The following is a 20,738-nucleotide window of genomic DNA, read 5'->3' as shown; positions in this document are numbered from 1 at the left end:
ATTAGACTTCATTAAAATTAAAAAACTTTTATGCTTCAAAAGACACCATCAAGAAAGTGAAAAGACAACCCACAGAACAGGTTTGCAAATCATGTATCTGCTATAGGACTTATACCTAGAGTATATAAAGAGCTCTTACAACTCAATAGTAAAAAGATAACCAAATTTTAAATTGGGCAAAGGATCTGAAGAGACATTTCTCCAAAAAAGATATACAAATGACCAATAAACACATGATGCTCAGCATTATTAGTCATCAGAGAAATTCAAATCCAAACCTCAGTGAGATACCACTTCATACCCACTAGGGTTTGGAAAGCAGTCTGGCAGCTCCTTAAATGATTAAACACAGAGCTACTATATGACCCAGCAATTCATAGGTATACCCAAGAGAAATGAACACATATGTCTGCACAAAAGTTGTACACATTCTTTATAATAGCATTATCCACAATAACACAAAAGTGGAAACAACCCAAATGTCCATCAAGTGACCAATGGATAAACAAAATGTGGTCTATCCATGCAGTGGAATATTATTCAGCCATAAAAAGGAATCAATTTCAGATCCATGCTACAACAGGGATGAACCTTGAAAATGTTATGCTAAGTGAAAGAAGCCAGACACACAGGCCACATACTGCATGATCCCATTTCTATGAAATGTCCAGAATAGATAAATCCATAGAGACAGAAATCAGCTTAGTGGTTGCTTAGGGCTGGGGGAAAACGTACAGGGGATAGAAGGATAAGGGATGACAGCTGAGGGCATGGGTTTCTATTTGCAGCGACGAAAACGTTCAAAAATTGGTTGTACATATCCGTGAATATATTAAAAACTGTTAAATTGTATACTTTAAATGGGTGATTTGTATGGCATGTGAACCATATCACAATAAAATGGTTAAAAAAAGAGGAAGAGAGAGTCTTCCTTAGGCATCAGGCCTCAGCCACGTGGGGCAGGCCAGTTTACTATCTCCACACTAGGGGTGAGGAACAATAGCCGAAGTAGGAATAAAGTGGCCACTGTTCTCTTTCCTATTGTTTTTTATTTCTTCCAGGGCAGAGTGACCATGATTCAGGCAGAACTGGGTGTTATGGATAAACTGCCTCTAATACCATTTTCATACCACCAAAACCTCACCTAATACACACAACAAATAAATCTCTACACATTTTGCCAAGCAAAAGAAGACAAAGGCAAAAATCTCTATTCTGTCCAGTTCCATTTACATGTTCCATAACAGGCAAACTATCTATGGTAAAAAAAATAAATCATGCCAGTGGTTGCTTCTTGAGCTTTTGGGGCAGGGACTGATTGAGAAGGAGCATGAAGGAACTTTCTGGGGTGTTGGAAATGTTCCGTATCTTGATAGGGGTCTGAGTTACACAAGTGTTTGCATGTATAAATACACTCATGGAATGATACATGTAAGATTTGTATATTTCAGTGTAAGTAATTTTACTTAAAAAAAATAACCATACACAATATTGACCCCTAGTTAGTGATTTGCATGCTGAAGTGTTTGGGAGAGACATGCACTGATGACAGCAACACACTACTTTGAAATGTGTTAAAAAAATAAGATGGATTGATAGAGGGATAGATAAATATACGTTAAAGCAAATAAAGTGTTAATTGTAGAAACTAGGTGGTAGGTATATGGCTATATAAAATCCTTCAACTTTTCTCTGTATTTGTAATTTTTTATTAAAGAAAATATTCAGAACTACAAACAAAGAAAAATCTTACCCTGATTTGGAGTAGGTGCTTAAAACAATCTCATAAAAACTACGGACCTCGTCTCAGAGGCACACATTTCAACAGAAACAAAATTTTGCCCATAATGGACCTCCTGAAGCCCATTTATGAACCCCTAATGTATCCAAAGAATGAATGGCCTAATGGTTTTCTAGATGTAGATGGTGGACAAGGAGACAAGAGTGAATTTGGGGGAAACATCAGTGAGAGAATGATGGTGCAATTATAGTTGAAAATACACATACGTATCTATATAGACATGTTTCTGTTACTGATTTTAGTGGTTTCTTTATCTGGCAGTCTTGTTCCTCACTTAGCATCCAAATAATAAAGTTGCTACTGACAAGCTACCTTAATGTTTTCATTTGGTTCAGTTCTGACAATCAAAGGTTCTTAGTCTAACCATGGTTTCTTTATAAATCTTGGAGACCAAAAGAGCAAAAGTCTGGATTTTCCAGACTTAACCTGGCGTTGTGCTAATAGGCGCCAGACAGGGGAGCAGCCATCAGCGGGTACAGAATCTTTTAAGACAGGAAAGGCAGTACATGGCCAAACAACTAACTTGTTTTTCAATCTGGCCACTCACTGGGTGACCCATTTATTGCAAGGACACGGAATTGTGGTTTTATGGCTGATTTGACCTTTGAAGTCTGCTGCGCTCCATTCATGCCGGGTGTTTTCAAGAGAAAAAAAAATAGAGGATACTCCCAATGAAATATCTTAAAGGAAAGTAGGCGAAGAAATCAGGAGGTTTCAACTGCCAATGAGCAGTTAGGTCAATACAATGCTCGGGACCCAGTTCCTTTATCAGGATTAGGAAGGATTTATTCTGCATACACAGGTGTCCCAGGCACTATGCGAAGTTCCTTTATCTACATCGCCTCGTTTTAACCTAAGCCACAATTCTCCTAGTGCGGTCATTCCCATTTTACAGAAAAGACACTGAGGCCAGAGATTCTGGGGCTTGCCAAAGATCACATGGCCATAAAGATCTCTCCCTGTCTTTCACTTCTAGGTCTCCTTTCTCAGAGTCCAGGGTCCCTTGACACTTCCTGCAGCTCAGTATTTCTGTGACTGTTTTGGCTGTAGTCAGCATGCATGTAAACATTTAGCAAACAATTAATTTTCCTCTGATGAATGCCCCTAATTCAGCACATCTCTTCCAACCCGCAGGATACAAGGAGAACCTTCAGGAAACTGGCTCTCTCTGGGGTGGCTGTGGCCCTTCCCGGATGACTGTTCCTGCCTGTGCCATTCTCAGAAACCAGCAACATGACAAAGAACAACAGGAGCAAGGACATTCTGGGGAAGCAGACACACATCCCTGACTTATTCCATTCCTGGGACACTGTGTGCCTCTGCTGAGAGGGGCCAGGCAGCATTCTCAGGGCGGGGGGGAGGGGGTCTTCTTGGCACAGGGTGAAGCCTCCTGTGGCTGCTTCTTCCCTCACCCAGCAAGTCTGGCCCTGGTCCTGCTCAGTCCTGGTACCCACAGCAGCCTTGCAGCCCCAGGCTGAGGAGCTTGGGGAAACTCAGCAGGTGTGGGATGACTAACAGTGACCTCCGCCCCCAGGAAGGTGGGCTGCATGGGTCCTCAGAGGGCACCTGCCCTGCCCTCCTGTGGACACATCTGCCTCCACCAGCAGCAGTCCAGACACGTCTGATTTCTGAAAAATCAGTCTATCTTGTTGGACAAGAAGTGGAAGAGACTGGGAGTGAGATCTGGAACAAGAGGGACAGACACACACACACACACACAGAAATAAAGCAAGTGAGAGATGGTGAGAACAAGAAGGGGGGTGGGGACTGTTAAAAGTGATAGGAGAGGGAGAACTGGAGGTGGTAGGGAAAGAGGAAAAGAAGGAGGAAAGCAAATCATTGCAAATAAGCAGAAGGTGGCAGCCTTCACGTCTCCGAACAAAGACTCTGCAGGATGTTTTTCTCAGCTCAGGATGCCTTCAGCCCTAAGGAGGCTGGCAGAGCTCCACGTTACACCTCGATTTGCTTTTCTGCACCCGTGACCCAGGCCTGACCCATTGGCTCCCTCTCGGGCCGCAGTGATCGGCTCTGGCCTGGGTGTATGACTCGAGTCAGTCCATGAGACTCCATCCCAGCAGCTTTCTTGGAACCATTAGGAAAAGGAAGCTCTTTTTCATTGGGAGTTTGTATAAAAGTATGATGAAAGTCTGAAACTGCCAGAAAGCACCACGCAGGGAGATCATACTTGAGAATGAAGTCGACACAGACGGAAACAGAACAGGAAGGTGGGGACAAACTCCTGACAGGATCAACTAAGCTCCTGGATCCAGCGGTGCCTGAAGCCACGCCTATCCTGGGAATTTTCCAGTATATGATTTGAATTTCTTTTACGCTTAAATCAGGTTGAGCTGGAGGTTCTGTCATTAGCAACTGAACTAGTCCTACTAGAATGTGCAAACCCACTTATCAGTCTTGCCTCTTTTACCAGTACCCAGAATCCACACCTAAGTACATACACAGCTGTCCTGACAAATATGGCAGCCAACAGGGCCTGGGGTTGGCCCACAAGGGCAACACAAAGGCTGAGAAGATAACTGCCAAATAATGATTTTTAAAAAGTAAAACTATCACAGGGAGAAAGGGGGGCTATGCTTGGTCTATACTGGGCTGCATTAGGACTTTCACGGGCCCCTGGCACTTTTGCTTGCATGGATTCCTTCCTCCATTAGAAAAAAAAATTGAATATTATGTTTTACAACTGCATTGGTATAAAGATGAATATAGTCCAGGCTGGATCATATTCATTTTTTTCTTCTTACTTTAAAAGAAATTAAAACATTATATGGGTCCCTAAAAGTATCGTGGGCCCTGGGCCTAGTGGATATGCCAGCACTGGAGAGCCTATACTACCCAGATTGCTTGTCTATATAATCCCAGTTCCCTCAAGACTAACTTGACTCTCTTCTCCTTGTCTAGAAGGGATGGAAGGGCCTGGTGAGCCCCTCAGAGTCCAGGCTGGACTTTCACTCTCTCCTTTCACCACTTCCCTGAGTCGTCACCACTGGGCTTCATATTCCGGCACCCACTGCACTGGGGACACACCTGTAAAGTAGTCTGGTATTATCAGTGACGAGACTGGCAGCTACTCCATGACCCATGTCTCATTCATCGACATGTCCCAAGTCCCAGCACAGGCTGGGTGCAAAACAGATCCCCGGTGGGGGAGAGATTAAGGGACAAAGTGCGCTTCCTACTTAGGAAACTCTTGTCACTTAGGATTGGCACTTGGGCAGACGAGGGCACCGAAGAAGATGAGGCAGCCAGGCAGAAATGTGATGAATTGGAGCGCACATGCCTCTGAGGTCTTCCTGGGTCCCCATCTATTCTGGAGGATGATGTGCTGACTTGCAAAGTTGGAGGGGGTTATGTGGACCTGCCCAGTGTTGAGCGGGCCTGAGTCAACAGGAGACGCCCTTGGGTGGGTTCACTGGCCCTAGAATCCCTCTTACTCACCTTCGTCACTGGTGTGAGGTTCAGTGCCATTGTCGTGGTCAACTTCATCAATGGTCCCTGGCTCACTGTGTGGGCTGTCACTGCAAAGCAACACGAGAAGGGGACCCGTTGGGGGCCTTGTACCCTCACACTGCCCTTAGCCTCCCTCAGGCACCAGCCCAGCCCACCTCTGGGCCTTGATCCACATCAGGCCCAGACCCACTGAATCCCAGCTTTACCACCTGACCTCTCATGGATCTTCCGAAGAGAAAACCATTCCCAACCCCCTGGCTGGGAAGTTTCCGTGCATAACCTTCCCCAGATGGCCCCAGCCCTGGAATTTGTTGGGCTGCCTTCTTGGTAAAGGTTGTCAACGCCAAGATCCAGAGGGCAATGGTAAAACCCTGGCCTTTATCCTCGGAAGAACCCCAGGCCAGAAAAAAAGAAAAAGGAGTTTTAGAAGCACTGTGAGTTATTCATCTAGCCTGGCTCCCGGTCTTACAAGAGAGGTGACACACCCAGCGAGGCTGAGTGAAGCTCACGAGGAGAAGGGTCCCTCAAGGAAGCCTCTTGATGCTGTGTGCAAAAGCCCCGATCAGTCCAGCTGGTGCGAGCCGGCTGGCGACCATGATGGGCAGGGCGGTAGAGTGTATCCAGCCTGTTAAATTTAGTCATGAATGCATGGGGATAATTTTACCAGCTGCTGCTCTCTTGTTAAATTATAAGCTTCTTGAGGCCAGGGTTCATTCACATAGTTGGGCAGTTGGCTTTTTAATTGAGCATTGATTGAGACCTAACATATGCCTAACACACTAGTAGTGCATCCCTCCTACTAGCACAGTGTCTGGGTAAGGTGGACACAGACCCTGCCCTCATGGGCCAGGAAATAAAACTGTGGCAAGTGGAAATGTGTTATGTAGGAACAAATGAGCAGAGACAAGAACAGCAGAGGGGACCTACATGGGGTGGTCAGGGAAGGCTTCTCGGAGGAGGTGACATATACAATACCATTTAAAGGAATATAGACTTTATTATGAAACATTCTCCACTGCCTCCTGGATAAGGTCGAGACTCTGTACAATGGCTTGTTTAAGACCTCTTATACCCTGGCTCCTGCTGGCCGGTGGAGCCTCCGCCTTCACCATTCCCTCACACGAAAACACTTCAGACACACAGAACTGCTTTTCATTTTATTGAACGCTCCGGGCTTAGAACATTCTTTGCCCACTCCTCACCTGGCTGACTCCAGTTCATCCTACAGGTTTCAGTTAAGTCTTTGTTTCCTCCAGGAAGCCTTTCCTGGCCTGCCAACATTGGCTCAGAGGACCCTGCTTTGGGAACTATTTCCTCCTCCACCAGCGCTCCCTGTATCAGGGAGTACATCCCTGCCCCCCACCCAGGTCTGACCCAGGAGAGGTGCTCAGGAAGCATTTGTTGAATGAATGAGCGTTGTCCACTGTGGGGAGACCCTCAGCCACATCCCCCTTTTGGGCTTTGAAAATGTCTCCAGAATTACCATGTAATTAACAGTTTTCCTTTCTCATGGCACTGAGAATAGTGTGGGGATTGTATGTTGTTCTTTGATAAGTATACGGGACCCCTACGAGAACACTAGTTTTTATGTATTGCAGCAAGAAAAGAGAACTGGTAATGGCTGTAAAAACGTGAAAAGCTTCTCTTTGTCCAGAAAGTATGCTTGCTGGCTGTTTAATGTTTCCGTTACAGATCAGGGACAGACTTGTCCTCGTGCCTCACATGAGATTAGAGAGCTGTGATTAGATAACACCAGGGCCCGGTATTTCTGTGCTGGGAAGCGTTGCGGGGAAACAGGCTGGGACATCTTCCTTCTTTGAAGCAGTTGCCCAAATATGCCCACAGAACTAAAGTGGTTCGAGAACCCAGGGGAGCTTTGTCCATCAAAAGACAAACTCCTGTAGGCACCTGGTTCACAGCAGTACAGGTAATGCCTAAATATATAGCCGTGTGTTGTCCTGGATCAGGAATAAGGAAAGAGTGCAAACCTTTTCACTGGTCTCTACCAGTCAACGGTCTGAATCTCCTGTCTTTTCCGCATTTAAAAGAATTTTCCATTCTTTGCCACATTTAAGGTCTTAGCCTGGGGAAGGCAGTCAGCCCTGACTTGGATTAAGACCCTCCCAAGACCCAGTGTAGCTCTGGGGACACTGAGGTGCCCAGCTAGCAACTGCTGACGTGGCGTGGCGCTCTCAGAGACAGCGAACTCACTTTGTCCTGGGTGGGAGGGGACAACAGTGGGCAGTGTCACTCTCAGTTCACCAGGTTGAGGTGGGGATTATCTACTTCTCTGCTGCCGAGATGGGCTTGCGGCTCACCTGGCCAACGACAGCATTTCGTCTCTTAACTAATGTGATGAGTTTGCCAGACCCAAGCCTCAGCGAGGAGACCTCATTCTTGGGCTTGTGTTGGAACATGGGGAATAGAGAAGCTCTTTTTGTCCACTGGGGATGCTAAGAGAATGTGCTCTGAATCAGGAGTTACCAGATGGCTTCTTGAAACCACCACAGGAGAGCCTGCCTGAGAATGAAGCCAACACGGAAGAGAGCAGAGCCACAAGCTGGGCATTGCAGGACCAAGGCCTGCTGTTCATCACCAAACCCCTGGATCCAGCTATAGCTGAAGCCATGAACCCAGACTTTTTAGTGACGTAAACCTGTACATTCCCATTTAGTTTAAGCCAATCTGACTGATGTAACTATCTCCGCTCAGGCTGCTGTGAAGCTCAAATGAGAAAATGTATATGGGAGCACAGACTACAAAGTGGTAAGAAAATCAAAGGGCTTCTTACTGTTCCTGTTCAACAGCAACAACAACGACGACAATGATAATAATAATATTAAGAGGAATGGAATCTTACCAATATTCTTCCCCTCCAGCCATGCATTTCTCATAAACGGGTCCCTCTAGCTCCCGGGGGCTGGGGAAGATGGCTTCATGATGGATGATGATGGTTTTGATGACTTCGTTGACGTGTGCCTGGCAGGACACAGGGTCCTGCCCATCGGGGATGTGCATGAGGGTGGGCCCAAAGCAGATGGCCAGGTTGTAGGGATCCATCATGTTCTCGTCGCTATACTGCGAGAGGCTACAAGAGAGGAGGCACCCACAAGTCACCTGGGAAAGGCGAAGCCTCCCCCTGGGGTTTCTTTCTTTAGGGGACTCTGTTCAAATCCAGGAGGATTCAATGTTCTGTTTTAAGAACAGCTGCACCTGCAAAAGCCTCAGGACACCCCTTCCCAAAGGAGGTCAGGGCCGAGTCAAAGAGGGGACCCCCTGGCCGGGCAACTCACTGATTGAGGAAAGCGAAGAGATATCTCATGACCACGATGACCACGCGGGGAAGGGTGATGAGGATTTGTTGGATCTGGTGCACCCTCTCAGCGGAGCTCTCCAGTTCTGTAACATAAAGGGGCTTTCATGTTGTCTATCGTCCTTGGTGAGCCAATTAGCCAACATTTGCGAGTCCTACCTCTTCGATCAGCCCATGTGGTTCCGGGGAGCCAGTTCTGCTCTCAGTTCTGGGAGCCTGGCCTGGCCGGTCAGAGCATCATATTCCCCGGGCCACAGGGGTGGGCCCAGGGACGGGTACATGGCCTCATCAGAACCAACTGGAGTTGATCCTTGGGAGTTTGGGCTGGAGAAACCTAGAGAGAGGTTCCCTCTTGAAACTAGATAGAGGGAAGTCTGGAGTAGCTGGGGGCTCCTAGGGAAGAAGATACTTCCTATAGTGACGACACACAGAGATGGAAGGGACAGATTCCTGCTGATGCCATGTGAGGTCTGGGTCCAGCTGGGCCTCAACTTTTGAGGACTGTGAGCCAATACGTTCCCTTTGATGGATTAAGCCAGTGTAAGCTGCATTTCTGTCACCTGCAACCTATGAGTCCTAATGAACCCAGGCAGGGTTCATGTTTCATTAAACTCTTTATAAACACCAACTTCAGCACATGCCAGCACATAGTAGGTGCTCAGGATATGAGTGCTGAATAACCCTCCCGAGCTGCATATTGGCCGAAGAGCCTGGCAGATGCTTGGGATCTCGTCTCTGACCCCTGTTTTCAGGTCAATCCTAGAGATACAGACACTGGTATTTTTCTCAGTCAGGCCGGGTGTAGGAGCAGCAAATCAGGCTTGATAAGAAGCGAAAAGTACTTTGTGGGCTTCACTTAGTGGAGAGGGAAGGCTGGGGCTAAGAAGAGTGAGCTGCCAAAGCCTGATGTTTATCTACAGGGCTGAGGCTGGGCTGACGCACAAACCCATGTCAGGTTCTTCTTCAGAAAACATGTTTTTTTCTCACATAGGCTCTCTCTCCAGCCTCCACATTCTGTCAATATGCTCCTTCCAAAACACCACTTTTCCAGTTTCTCCTCTGCACCCAACCTACCTGGGCCACCTCCTAGCTACCACCCCTTCCTGGAGTATTTGAAGATGATTTAGAGCCATGCGTCTCAAATTTATAGTAGTGAACCCCTGAGGGCATTCTTTGGGGTGAAAAGGTGACTGGAGGATGCCACTGGCATTAGGGACCCAGGGTGAAGGCGCTAAGTGTCCTGAATGTAGGGAACACACAACAAGGCACTGCTCTTCCCTAAATGCCAATAGCACCCCATTGAGACACTCTGTGCCAGGCTGCCTTTCCACCATCTCCCTCTCACAAAGGACTTGGCTACCCCTAGGGCTTTGCGCACACTAGGGTTCTCCCTTCTCTGCCGGGCACGCTCCAGCCTACCTTCGAGGTCTGGTTCCAGGAAGCCTCCCCACAGGGGTAAGCTCTTACACCTTCCCTCATTCCACTGCCCCTATTATAGGCCCCTTCATGCCCTCAGCTTCGGTCACCGTGCCCTAGTACCACCTCCACCATCACTGATTTTCTTCTTAAAAAGGAGACTTGACCTCACTCTGTAAATGAGGATCATTTGTCATAATTAGGACGTAACATAAAAACAGATACAACGAGAGGAAAACAATGCTACTAAGTTATAGGTAGACATTGTTCTCTACAAAAGTTTCTGAGACTGAGGCCGCATCTCTGTGTTTCGAAGGGAGGTTGACCCATGAGGTTTGCTCCTTGATGTAACCACAGGAACTGAGAAGGGACTTGTTTTTTCCCACGGTATGATTCAAGTTGTGATTCAAGGTATCTAATGTCATGCGCTTGTACCAGAGGTCAACGACCTGGTCCACTGAGGGCCCTGCTCAGGAAATGGACTACTGGGGCTTCTGGAAACATCGGCTGAGCAAGTGACGTGGGGCTCAGACAAAGTTGATTGAGCCTTTGTGGCCTGGAATTTCTGAGAGATGATTTGGAGCTTGAAGTGGGTCTGGAAAGATGAGCAGGAAGTAGTGTGGAGGGTAGAAGGGTGCAGGAAGGGTCTTGTACACAGGCAGGTAAGAGGGCTCAAGCCTCTGGAGGCTCTTGCCACCTCTGGGGTCACTGTCCTGGCTGCAAATCTCTCAGAGCATTGTGAGAAGCATCCCTAGTGCAACTAGGTGTGCGGCGATTTTCTGCAAATCAAATTCAAGAGTTTATTCCAAAATGCTAAAATTCTCATATTCCAATATTAAAAGTTGATTTTTAAAAAATATCTTTAAAAGGCTGCCTTGGATTTGGGCATCTTACAGTCAAGGTGCTTTTACTTCAGCCCCTTGGACTCGGCTCCTGCCTTCATCCACAGAAATACCAGTCAAGGAGGACTCTGATGGCTAGCAATGTCAGAGAAAGCTCTCAGTCAACTTATTGTCACCATTTCCCTTGTTGGTCATGTTGCTGACCAGACTCCCAAGCCCTCCATGGCTCCCCATTACCCCAGGGGAAAAGCCCCAGAATCCTTGCAAGGCATTCACGACCTTCTCCCTCTTGCATCGGACACTGGCCGGGACACCCTCCTGCTGGGCCCATCGGTCTGTGTGTCCCCAACCCTTCCCAGGATCCCCGTGTCCACTCCTCCTGGAAGACTCTGTTCAGTTCACTCTCTCAGCTGTGATCTGTGAAGCCAAGTGTCCCTCTCTCTCTGCTATTCTGAGCTCCTTCCATCCCCAAGTGTACCATGCCCGTTAGTTTTTCCATTATAAAGCATCTTATTATTTCCACAACTAGGCTTGAAGTTCTCTAAGGACAAAGGCCATACTGCTCCTTTCACAGTGTCCTTCCTGCATGGCTAACACATTGAGGAGTCCGTAATGCAACGTCAATAAATATTTGTCAAGGAATTGATCATTCCCCTGCGAAATACTTACTAATAGTAGATATCAAATCTTGAAACCTTTCCTTAGGAAAGAGTGGGTTTTCCAGTCCTCGGAAATACAGTTTTAAAACACCAGCGACTGAATTGATATCTCGTTCATTTTGGTCATCCACAAGGGGGTCTTCACCTGTGAGGAAACAGAGATGATGATTCAGCTTGGCGAGGAGGCAGGGAACGCGTAGACAGCAGAAGAGATGACCAGGCCCAGTCTGAACTGGAGAAGAGACCGAGGGGACATCTTACGTACGCCCCAACAGAGCAAGTTCACAGTTCTCCCTGCAACTGATTTTGAAAATGGTCAACTCTATAGAAATGTTGTAAGAACAAAATAACGAACAACCATCACCCTTCACTTACACTCCAACTTACACTCATCTTGCCATATTTGCTTTCTCTCTCTTTCTCTGCTTGTATTTATTATTGCTCAGCTAATTGAGAGTACTTTGTAGACATCACAACACGTCACTGCTGAACACTTCAACGCGTGTCTGCTAGGTACAAGGATATTCTCCTACATTGTCACACAATATTATTATATCTAAGGAAAGTAACGACAGTTCCAAAACGCCATCTCATATACAGCCCACATGCAAACATTTCCAATTGTCCCATGTCTTTCACAGTTTTTTATTTCAAAAGCTAAGATCTAATCAACGTTCACAATTTATTTGATTATGTGCCTTTATGCTGTTGAATATAAAATAGAACCCAACATTTTTTATTGTTAGTTTGCTTTTTGTTAAGATTGACTCTTTTGAGGAGTGCAGGCCAAGTGCCTTGTAGGATGCTTCACATTCTAGGTTTGTCTTGATTGTTTCCTCATGATTAGATTCAGGTTCAACCGTTTTGGCAAGAATACCACACGGGTCAAGTTGTGGACACCTTGCTGCATCAGGAGGCACATATGTCAGGCTGTCCTGCTACTGGCCATGCTAAGTTGGATCGCTGGGTTAAGTAGTGGCCTCCAGACCTCTACATTGATAAAGGTATATTTTCCTCTTTGTAATAATAAGAGTAAAACATAACATACTTTTGTAAAATATATTATGTGCATGTCATTACACTCAAGATGTTTCACGCAATGCTTTAGCATCCAATAATGACTTTTGCCCAAATCAGTTATTACGCTGGGGTTGTAAAATGGTGATTTTTAAAAATTCTGTCATTCCATCTACAATTATTAGCTGAAATTTTTCGGTCAAGAACAGCTTTCCCCATGTTCCCTCCTGTCTCCTCTTATCTTTTAAAAACATTTTACAGAATTGTTTGGTAATTTTTAATTCAATATGTTCTAATCCCCTGACACCACTATTCACTGGGATGTTCAGATTGTCCCCAGACTTGGCCAGGGGGAGTTCTTACTTATGTCCTTTTGACGCGACCTCCATTGAGTACTTCTTGGCTTTCTGGCACAAAAGATGTCCATAGATCACTTTGCACCGTTTCCTCGACCCAGATCTGGAATCAAACATTCCTACAAGGAGCTCTGTTTGCTTTTTGTCAGGAATGGTATTTAGAAACCAAGATGTAGGTTCTAGGTATGCTCACTGCTCCAGGAGTAATATAAAGAGGCTCTAAGCTCTTTCAGTGGATAGAGCTAGAATATCTTTTTTTTCCCATGAGTTCACACTGCTATTTCCAATCATATTTAAGATACAAGGTTTTCTTTACCTTTATGTATTTTGTATTTGCATTTCATTCTTCTGACAGTGAAAATGTTGGTTATGGATAATGTCAATAATTTTTACAATATACATAAAATGGTTTCAGAATTTTAATAGCAATATTACCACTAACAATATAGCTACTACATAAAATTTAAGATTTATTTTTAGGGCTTTGTCTTTGGTTATCGGAATGTCTCCCACTAAAGATATGTGGTCAGAGGTCAAACAATAGATTAGTGGTTCCCCAGGGCTGGGACCTTGTGGGGAGGGGGTATAGGGAGTGACTACAAATACGTACAAGGTCCCTTTTGGGGATGATGAAAAATTTCTGAAATTAGTTTATCGCGATGATTGCACAATATACTAAAAACCACTGAATTGTACACTTTAAGAATGTACATACCTTATGGTATTTAATTCAATTAAGCTGTGAAAAATGTATGATCAGAGCACACATTCAAAAGTTACTCTCTGTATGGTTATCAATTTGAGACACAGCTTATTTATTTATATTTATATTCAATTTTAGGAACTGATTTTTTTTAAGAAATCCTTTTTTTTTTTTTTTAAATTTGCAGTTTTGAAAATATAAAGAATTTACATGGTCCAAAGTCAAAGCCAAAAAAAAGTTGCATGCGGAGAGGCCATATTCTTATAGTTCTCCCCTCCACATCTTATATTTAACCATTTTCATTAGTTTCTGGTTTGTCCTGCTGTGTTTCTTTCTGCAAAAATAAGCAAATACATATACACGAGTTTTTTATTTTCTCTCACTTTTTTTTACAGAAAATGTAAGTAGCATACTATCCTACTATATACATTCATTTCTTCTCTTAACAATAAATCCGAGAAATCCTTCCACATCAGTTCATAGAGATCTTCCTCATTTTGTAAGATGGCTATAAAGTACTCTTATTTTATGGATAGACCATAATTAAGTCAACTCATTTCCTATGGATCGATACTTGTTTTCTTTCCAATATTTTGCTATCACAACTATTACCCTGACAAATAACCTTGTACATGTGGTTTTGTATTTGTGGAGGTATGTCTCTGTGGGAAGTTCCTAGAAGTGGGATTGCTGGGTCAAAGAGTAAATACATATGTGGTTTCATCAGACTTAGCCAAATTCTCCTCCATTGGGGCTGCAGCGTTTTATAGTCCTACCAGCAACACAGAGGATGCTTCTTTCCACAGCCCTGACCACGGAATGTGGTCAGCCTTTGGAACTTTTGCCAATTCGACCGGGGAAATGATCTCTCAGGAGAGCAAGACTTTTCCCTGTAATCAGGGGCTGCTGAGCTAGTTTACGGGGCGGGGGGGGGGGAGCATCAGCTGGGGAGGTGAGAGGAAGCAGGGAGCAATGTGCCACCTCCCAGAAGGTTCTGGGAGGAGTCTACACAGTAGGCTTCTCCTCCTCCCAGAACAGCCCAGAGCATTCTAAGACTGGCGAGTAATGAAGAGGAGAATTGGCTATTTTTGCTCTGCCTCCATAGGAAGAGAATGTGTGTCACTGTTAGGGCCTCTGCTAGCCCCAACTTGCTGTCATGCAAATTAGAGAAAGGCCCCCCTTCCTTCCTGAACCAGGGCTTGCGATAGACAGAGCACGAGCCAGAGTCACTTCCTGCCTCCCTCTTGGAGCAGCACCCTTGTGCAGTGCTTGACCTGAACAACTGCATGGGGCAGCCCAGACATTCTTTTTCCACAGGTCAACCTCTCAGACGTCCCCATGGAAAGAGAGAGAATGCTTCCCCCACAAGACTTTCTCAGGGGGAAGGAAGAAAGAAAACACTGAAAAATCATTGCCTATACTGCTATAGCACATTCACACCTGTGCTCGCTCTTAATCCTCACAAAAGCGATGTATGGCACCGGGGAAGGCATGGTTCCAACACCACCATTCTCTCCAGTGAGAAAGCTGAGGCCCCAACAAGTGAAACAACTTACCCACACTCAAAAATAGACACCAGCAGCTCCCAGATATCATGTTGCCCAGGAGATACTCCTTCTTCTACCTTTTCAGTACTATCTGTCTGCCTATCTGCATACAACCTATCCTTCCTCCATCCCTCCCTCCGTCCCTCTCTCTCTCTCCCTCCTTCCTTTACAGTAGAATCCCAACGTGTTTTTTTTTTTCTTTTTCAAGAAAACAGTTTCTATCAGTGTTCAGCATATAGAACAAAGCTGTCTTAGTTGAGCTGGGGGAAGAGGTCCGAGCCCTACCTCCTCAGGCCCTCTCTATCCCGGTAGCAGACCTTGAGGCCCCTCTGAAGGACCATAAGAGTTCGAAAACCACAACTGTATTAAACTGATTCCCTATTATTACCATGCATTACTCTTGTGGTCTCGTGATGAAAAAGTGCATACATTTTTTTCTCCATATTAACCTCCCTTAAGCTTGATCAATATACTGACTTTACACACACACACCATTCACTCTTGTTCTTCATCCCAAAGGAATTCAGCCCATAAAAGGAGCCATCCAAACGCGCCTTCCTCCCAGCCTAGGCCTTCGGCTCTCTGCAAGGCTAGTCAATTTTGGCTCCAGAAACGTATGGAATTCCAGAACCCAAGATAAGCAGGATGGTTTGTGTGAATGATGGCTTCCTCTAGGAGGAGAATTAGAGTAAAATTCCAGGCAAGTTGGAAAGAAAGCTGTGTTCACACTTTGCTAGCTACTGGCCTGGAGGAGCTAGAATTGCTATCAAACAGCCCTGCCTACAGCTTCCGCTCAGCCAGATCACCTAGGCGTTGCCGAAGACTTTCAGCCATGGCTGTGTCCAGGGCAGGGTGTGGACATACAATGTGTGCTTAAGGCTTCAGGGGAACTTGCCGCTGGACTGGGGCAAGAAGCATGCAGGTGGTCTCTCTTACAAGGGCAGTTCTCTGTGGTCACAGGTCCACACAAGCCCCTCCTGAAGCTCCTCTACATGACAGCCCCTCCCAGCGTCTCCTGGCCACACCCCTCTTCCTGGGGCAGGAAATAGCCTCAGAAGGGCCAGGTTGAGTCCAGAAGGTGTCAGACCCTACAAGCCATGACTTCAGTCCCAAGTCCAACCCTATTTGATCTGCGCAGGGAGAAAGGGCCATTGGGTCTCTTTCCAGCCACCCTCCTCATAGGACAGACCATTAGCAGCTATCTCACTCATCTTGACGTACAAAAAAAATGTGACCTAGGAGATAACAGTGAGCCACAGCTCTTTCCGAGACACGGCCGCTGAGTCCTACCTTTTCCCTGACGTTTTCTCCTTCACTTTGCCAGAAGATTACGAGAAGATCTCAAAAGATCAGTAAGTTTAAGATTTATTGACAGCAAACAATAAAGATAATAATAATAATAATCCCAACTAAAATCCTGGTTGACTTGTGTCAGAAGAAAAAGAAAGTGGGAATAATAAGACAGGAATGGTCTTTCCAATGTGTTCTAATTTTTCAGAAGATTAAGGAAAAGAGATGGGTGCTTCTTTAAGCAGCCTATGTAAGAAATGTAGGCAAGAACTACCTCTGAGAGAGAAAGAAGGGGGCCAAGGAAGAAAAAGACCCAACTCTCTTTGAACAAGTAATAAATGTCAGGCACCCTGAAGGGATTAGGGGACTTGAATTTTAAAAAATAAAAGGAAGACAGGAAAAACACACAAGGTACTGGTTGGGAGAGAAAGCTCTATCACAAGTTAGGGTATGTGGGACACGAGGAGTGGGTGAGAAAAGAAATGCTGAGCCCTGCGCAGGCTCAGGCCACCTGGTTGGGGAGGAGGGATATGGAAAGGTAGGAGGAAGTGACTCTGAGGGTCAACTTGTTAAGGAGCCAAACCCAGGGCAGTTGCTTGGTGAATATCAGGAAACAGAAAAGAATAAGTGAGAAATATAGGTATAGGCCAGCTCAAAGAAGCCAGATTTTTCTAAAAAAGACATACCAAGAACCATTCTTCTAGAGTGAGCCATGCCTCATTTTAGGCTCAGGTGGAGCAGAAGGACAAAGCTGGCCAGAGAATAAGATTCACTCAGGAATGATGGAGAGAGGGAAAGGAGCTAACTGCATACGTGATGCAAAGAAAAAGCAGAAAATAGTTTTTGCAGCAGAGGTTCGGGTCAGGTGATCTCGGCCCAGTGGGGCTCTGCCTGAGGCGGTCTAGAGCTTATGAAGAGCAGAGAATTCTTTTAAATTTCACCTGCAAGGTGATTTAAAAAATTGCCCCACTGCAAGGTACCCAAGCGACTGACAGAAGGGGTTTACCTTAGAAAATCACATTCAAGAAGGAAAGAAAGCAGTACTTCTGGGGTGGGGATAGGACCTGACTCCCTGGTACAAAAAGGTTACTTACAGGACATAGGGAAGTAGGAAAATGCCAGGGTGAGGTACTCGCCAGGCTGGAGACACCATGCAGTGAGTTTACCCATGAGATTCGAGGCGTTTTATATAATGAGGTGAGCCCAGGAAGATGGAACCAGCAAAGATTCCAGACCATGTCTCTGTTCATTTACAATGAATGCAGGGCAGCAGGGGTGCTAAGGAGTTGGGGAAAATGAATAAACAGAATTGGATTGGGCTGTCCAGAGTTCTCCAAAACAGCTCAGGGAATAAGGAATGATACTTCCATCCGGGATACTGATGGCAGATACCTCTTGCTTTGTGGCCTTTGCACATGCTGTTCCTTGGGTGTGGAACGCCCATTCCCGGTTTCCCTCCCCCCGAAGGCTTCATCCCCCCGAAGGCTTCCAGGCTTTGCTATTCCTCCCCACTCCATCCCAGCTGGCCTAGGGGTTCCCATGCGAACCAGTGCTTACTCCATGACGGCCTTGATCACTGTCAGGATTCTCACGTTAGCACTGACTGTCTTTGGTTCCTATTGTATTTTCAGGCCCTAGCCCATTACCTAGTGCAGTGTAGGGCTCCACGCATGCTGATTGAGTGAGATCACTGAACGTGAAGTTGGAAAGAGATGTAGATACAAACCAGTCCACACACCACTGGTGCTAAGACACACTGGCTAACACCCACTCTGGCTTCCCCAGCCACACGCTTGAGATGGTTACTTTGCACCTACCTCTCTCAAAGGAATTTTTTATGTCATTGACTTCGACCTGAGATCCTGGCACTCTGAAGATCCCTTGCTGTTGGAGTCCTAAAAGAAAAAACAAAAAAGAAAGAGAAAGAGAAAGAGAAAGAGAAAGGAAAGGAAAGGAAAGGAAAGGAAAGGAAAGGAAAGGAAAGGAAAGGAAAGGAAAGGAAAAGAAAAGAAAGGAAAGAAGAGGAGAGGAGAGGAGAGGAGAGGAGAGGAGAGGAGAGAAGAGAAAGAAAAGAAAAGAAAAGAAAAGAAAAGAAAAGAAAAGAAAAGAAAAGAAAAGAAAAGAAAAGAAGAAAGAAAAATGCCGTGAAGTTTTGAGCTCATCAGTCCACTGGGAACATTAATCAGTCATCCCACTGCTTGTCTTTCTCCTGCCATCCTTTATAAGAGAGTCATTCCCAATAAAGACCTCCTGGCAGAAGCCCCAAAATAGCCTTTGCAATGAACTATGGCCAGCCAAAATACTCAGACACATCCTGCTTCATATGTCTGTGATCTCTTGTCTGGGCTTGGAGGAAAAGGCCACAAGATGTTTATATCAAGACTGGATCAGTGGATAACTTCTAATTTAACCAATCAATCAGCTCAGTCAAACAACTGATTGGTGTACCTTGCTACCGAGTTTACCAGCTACATCTGCAAGGCTTGACAAGATGGGTAAGATACCCCCCTAGGTACCTTGGGGCCTACGTCAGCACCAAAGAGCTTGGCCTTTGCCATTTGCGTGCAATGGCCACAGAGATTTTGAACAAGAAGGATTGATACCACTGTCCCAACCCTTCCCTCCCCTAACACATCATTTTCTTCTTTCAAGAAAGCTAGAGTCTAAAGTACATGCTGGCCTGGGATCGAGGAGTTTACAGGAGATTAAATTATTGAAGGAAAACAACCGCATTTTCTTAAGTGTTTCTACAAGGCCAGAACAAAGAAGAGACCCTGAATCCTGACGTAACAGTAATGACGTAACAGAAACCTATAGGATTGAAAGAATGGAAGGGCCCCCTCATCTGAAATGGGAATTAATAGGGGAGACTGTGATCCTTTTCCTGGGGTTCAGTTTTTCTATATAAAATAACCCTCCACATTATCATTTAGGAAAGTGGTTACCCTTAAAAAACAGGTATTAGTCAAAATTTGGTTTCTGCATAGTTATGTGCTCAGTGAACACTTCTTTATCCCTTTCGTTACCCAGTATTGACTTTCTACCACCTATATCATGTATCCCACCCTCCTGGCTCATTCCTGTCCGGTCACACTGGCTTTCCTTCCCATAGGAGGCCTTTATACTTGCCATTCCCTCCGCCCGGATTTCATGGCTGGCTTCTTCTCCTCACTAGAGTCCTAAAGGTCCCTCACATCCTAGTCACGCCCTTGGAGAGGTATCTCCTTACCATTTTGGCCAAAGTAGCCCTGCCCCTCTCCAGCTATTCTCTATTCCCTTTTAATTAGTTTCTTGGCATTATCACTACCTGAAATTATATTATCTATTCCTATGCTTATTTATTTCCTTGCCCTTCTAATTGGTCATGTATGCTACGTAGGGCAGGGATCTTACCCATCTTGTTCAAGCCTATATTCCCGTTGTCCAAAACGGTGCCTGCTATGCACTCTGAAAAAAATATTTTTGGGGCGACCAGTTAGCTCAGTTGGTGAGAGCGCGATGCTCGTAACACCAGGGTTACCGGTTTGATCCCCACATGGGCCAGTGTGAGCTGTGCCCTCCACAACTAGACTGAAACAACTACTTGACTTGGAGCTGATGGGTCCTGGAAAAACACACTTCAAATAAGTAAAAGTTTAAAAATATTTTTGGAGGAATGAATAAATGAATAGACGGAGACACAAATTAAGTGCTGGGGACACCACGGTTAGCTAATGCCAAACACTATTTCCTTCATGGCGCTTACTGCCATCCAGCAGGATCAAACTGCCTGGCTGCCCAACTGCATTCAGTGCTCAAAGCACAGAGCACTGGGGGCTGGGTGGGAGTGAGGAAGGAACTAAAATGGTTCTGTCTGTGCCCTCCCTGCTCCTTGGCTTTCCTAGTTCCTGGGTCTTCTCACCACCACCACCAGCACCCCTCCCATGCCCCGACACAGAAGGCTCAAAAGACAGCACGCAGAATAGCAGCTGTTCCACAGGGTAGTTCCCTCCCGGAAGCACAGCACTGATGTGATGTCTTCCAAGATGAATCAGAACCTCATTTCCTAGGAGAACAGCCTGGCACCTGTTGTGGAGAATGCTGAAAACACTGCCCCCCAGTCGAGCTTACCATATAAATTGATGTATCGGATGCAGCTTTCAACTACAAGCGGGATAGCTTGTCCCGAATCCTTAAGAAAAGAAAAAAAGCACTGTGAGTTGTATTGGCTTTGGCAACCACCATGGAAAACAGACATTGCAAACACAGATTATAAACTCAAGCCGGAGTATTAGTACCATCCAATTAGTAGGAAAACAAGCAAGGAACAGCTAATTCTAAAGTCTCCAC

At 45.6% G+C, this 20,738-nt stretch overlaps 1 protein-coding gene across 5 annotated transcripts in view; it reads right to left on the bottom strand.

Moving 5' to 3' along the window:
* SRGAP3 (SLIT-ROBO Rho GTPase activating protein 3) overlaps positions 1–20,738 on the bottom strand; it is a 237,810-nt gene that overhangs the window by 24,297 nt on the left and 192,775 nt on the right. For all 5 annotated transcript variants that reach the window (XM_033132357.1, XM_033132358.1, XM_033132356.1 and 2 more), the window contains 6 exons: positions 20,520–20,580; positions 18,227–18,304; positions 11,507–11,641; positions 8,560–8,665; positions 8,127–8,354; positions 5,255–5,334 (listed from right to left, as the gene is read on the bottom strand). In XM_033132357.1, coding sequence (XP_032988248.1) covers positions 5,255–5,334; positions 8,127–8,354; positions 8,560–8,665; positions 11,507–11,641; positions 18,227–18,304; positions 20,520–20,580 — 688 coding nt within the window. The remainder of the gene's footprint in view (positions 1–5,254; positions 5,335–8,126; positions 8,355–8,559; positions 8,666–11,506; positions 11,642–18,226; positions 18,305–20,519; positions 20,581–20,738) is intronic.

Source organism: Rhinolophus ferrumequinum, chromosome 17, assembly GCF_004115265.2.
Source record: "Rhinolophus ferrumequinum isolate MPI-CBG mRhiFer1 chromosome 17, mRhiFer1_v1.p, whole genome shotgun sequence".
Taxonomy (NCBI): Eukaryota; Metazoa; Chordata; class Mammalia; order Chiroptera; family Rhinolophidae; genus Rhinolophus; species Rhinolophus ferrumequinum.
This window is presented reverse-complemented; position numbering and strand designations above follow the sequence as displayed.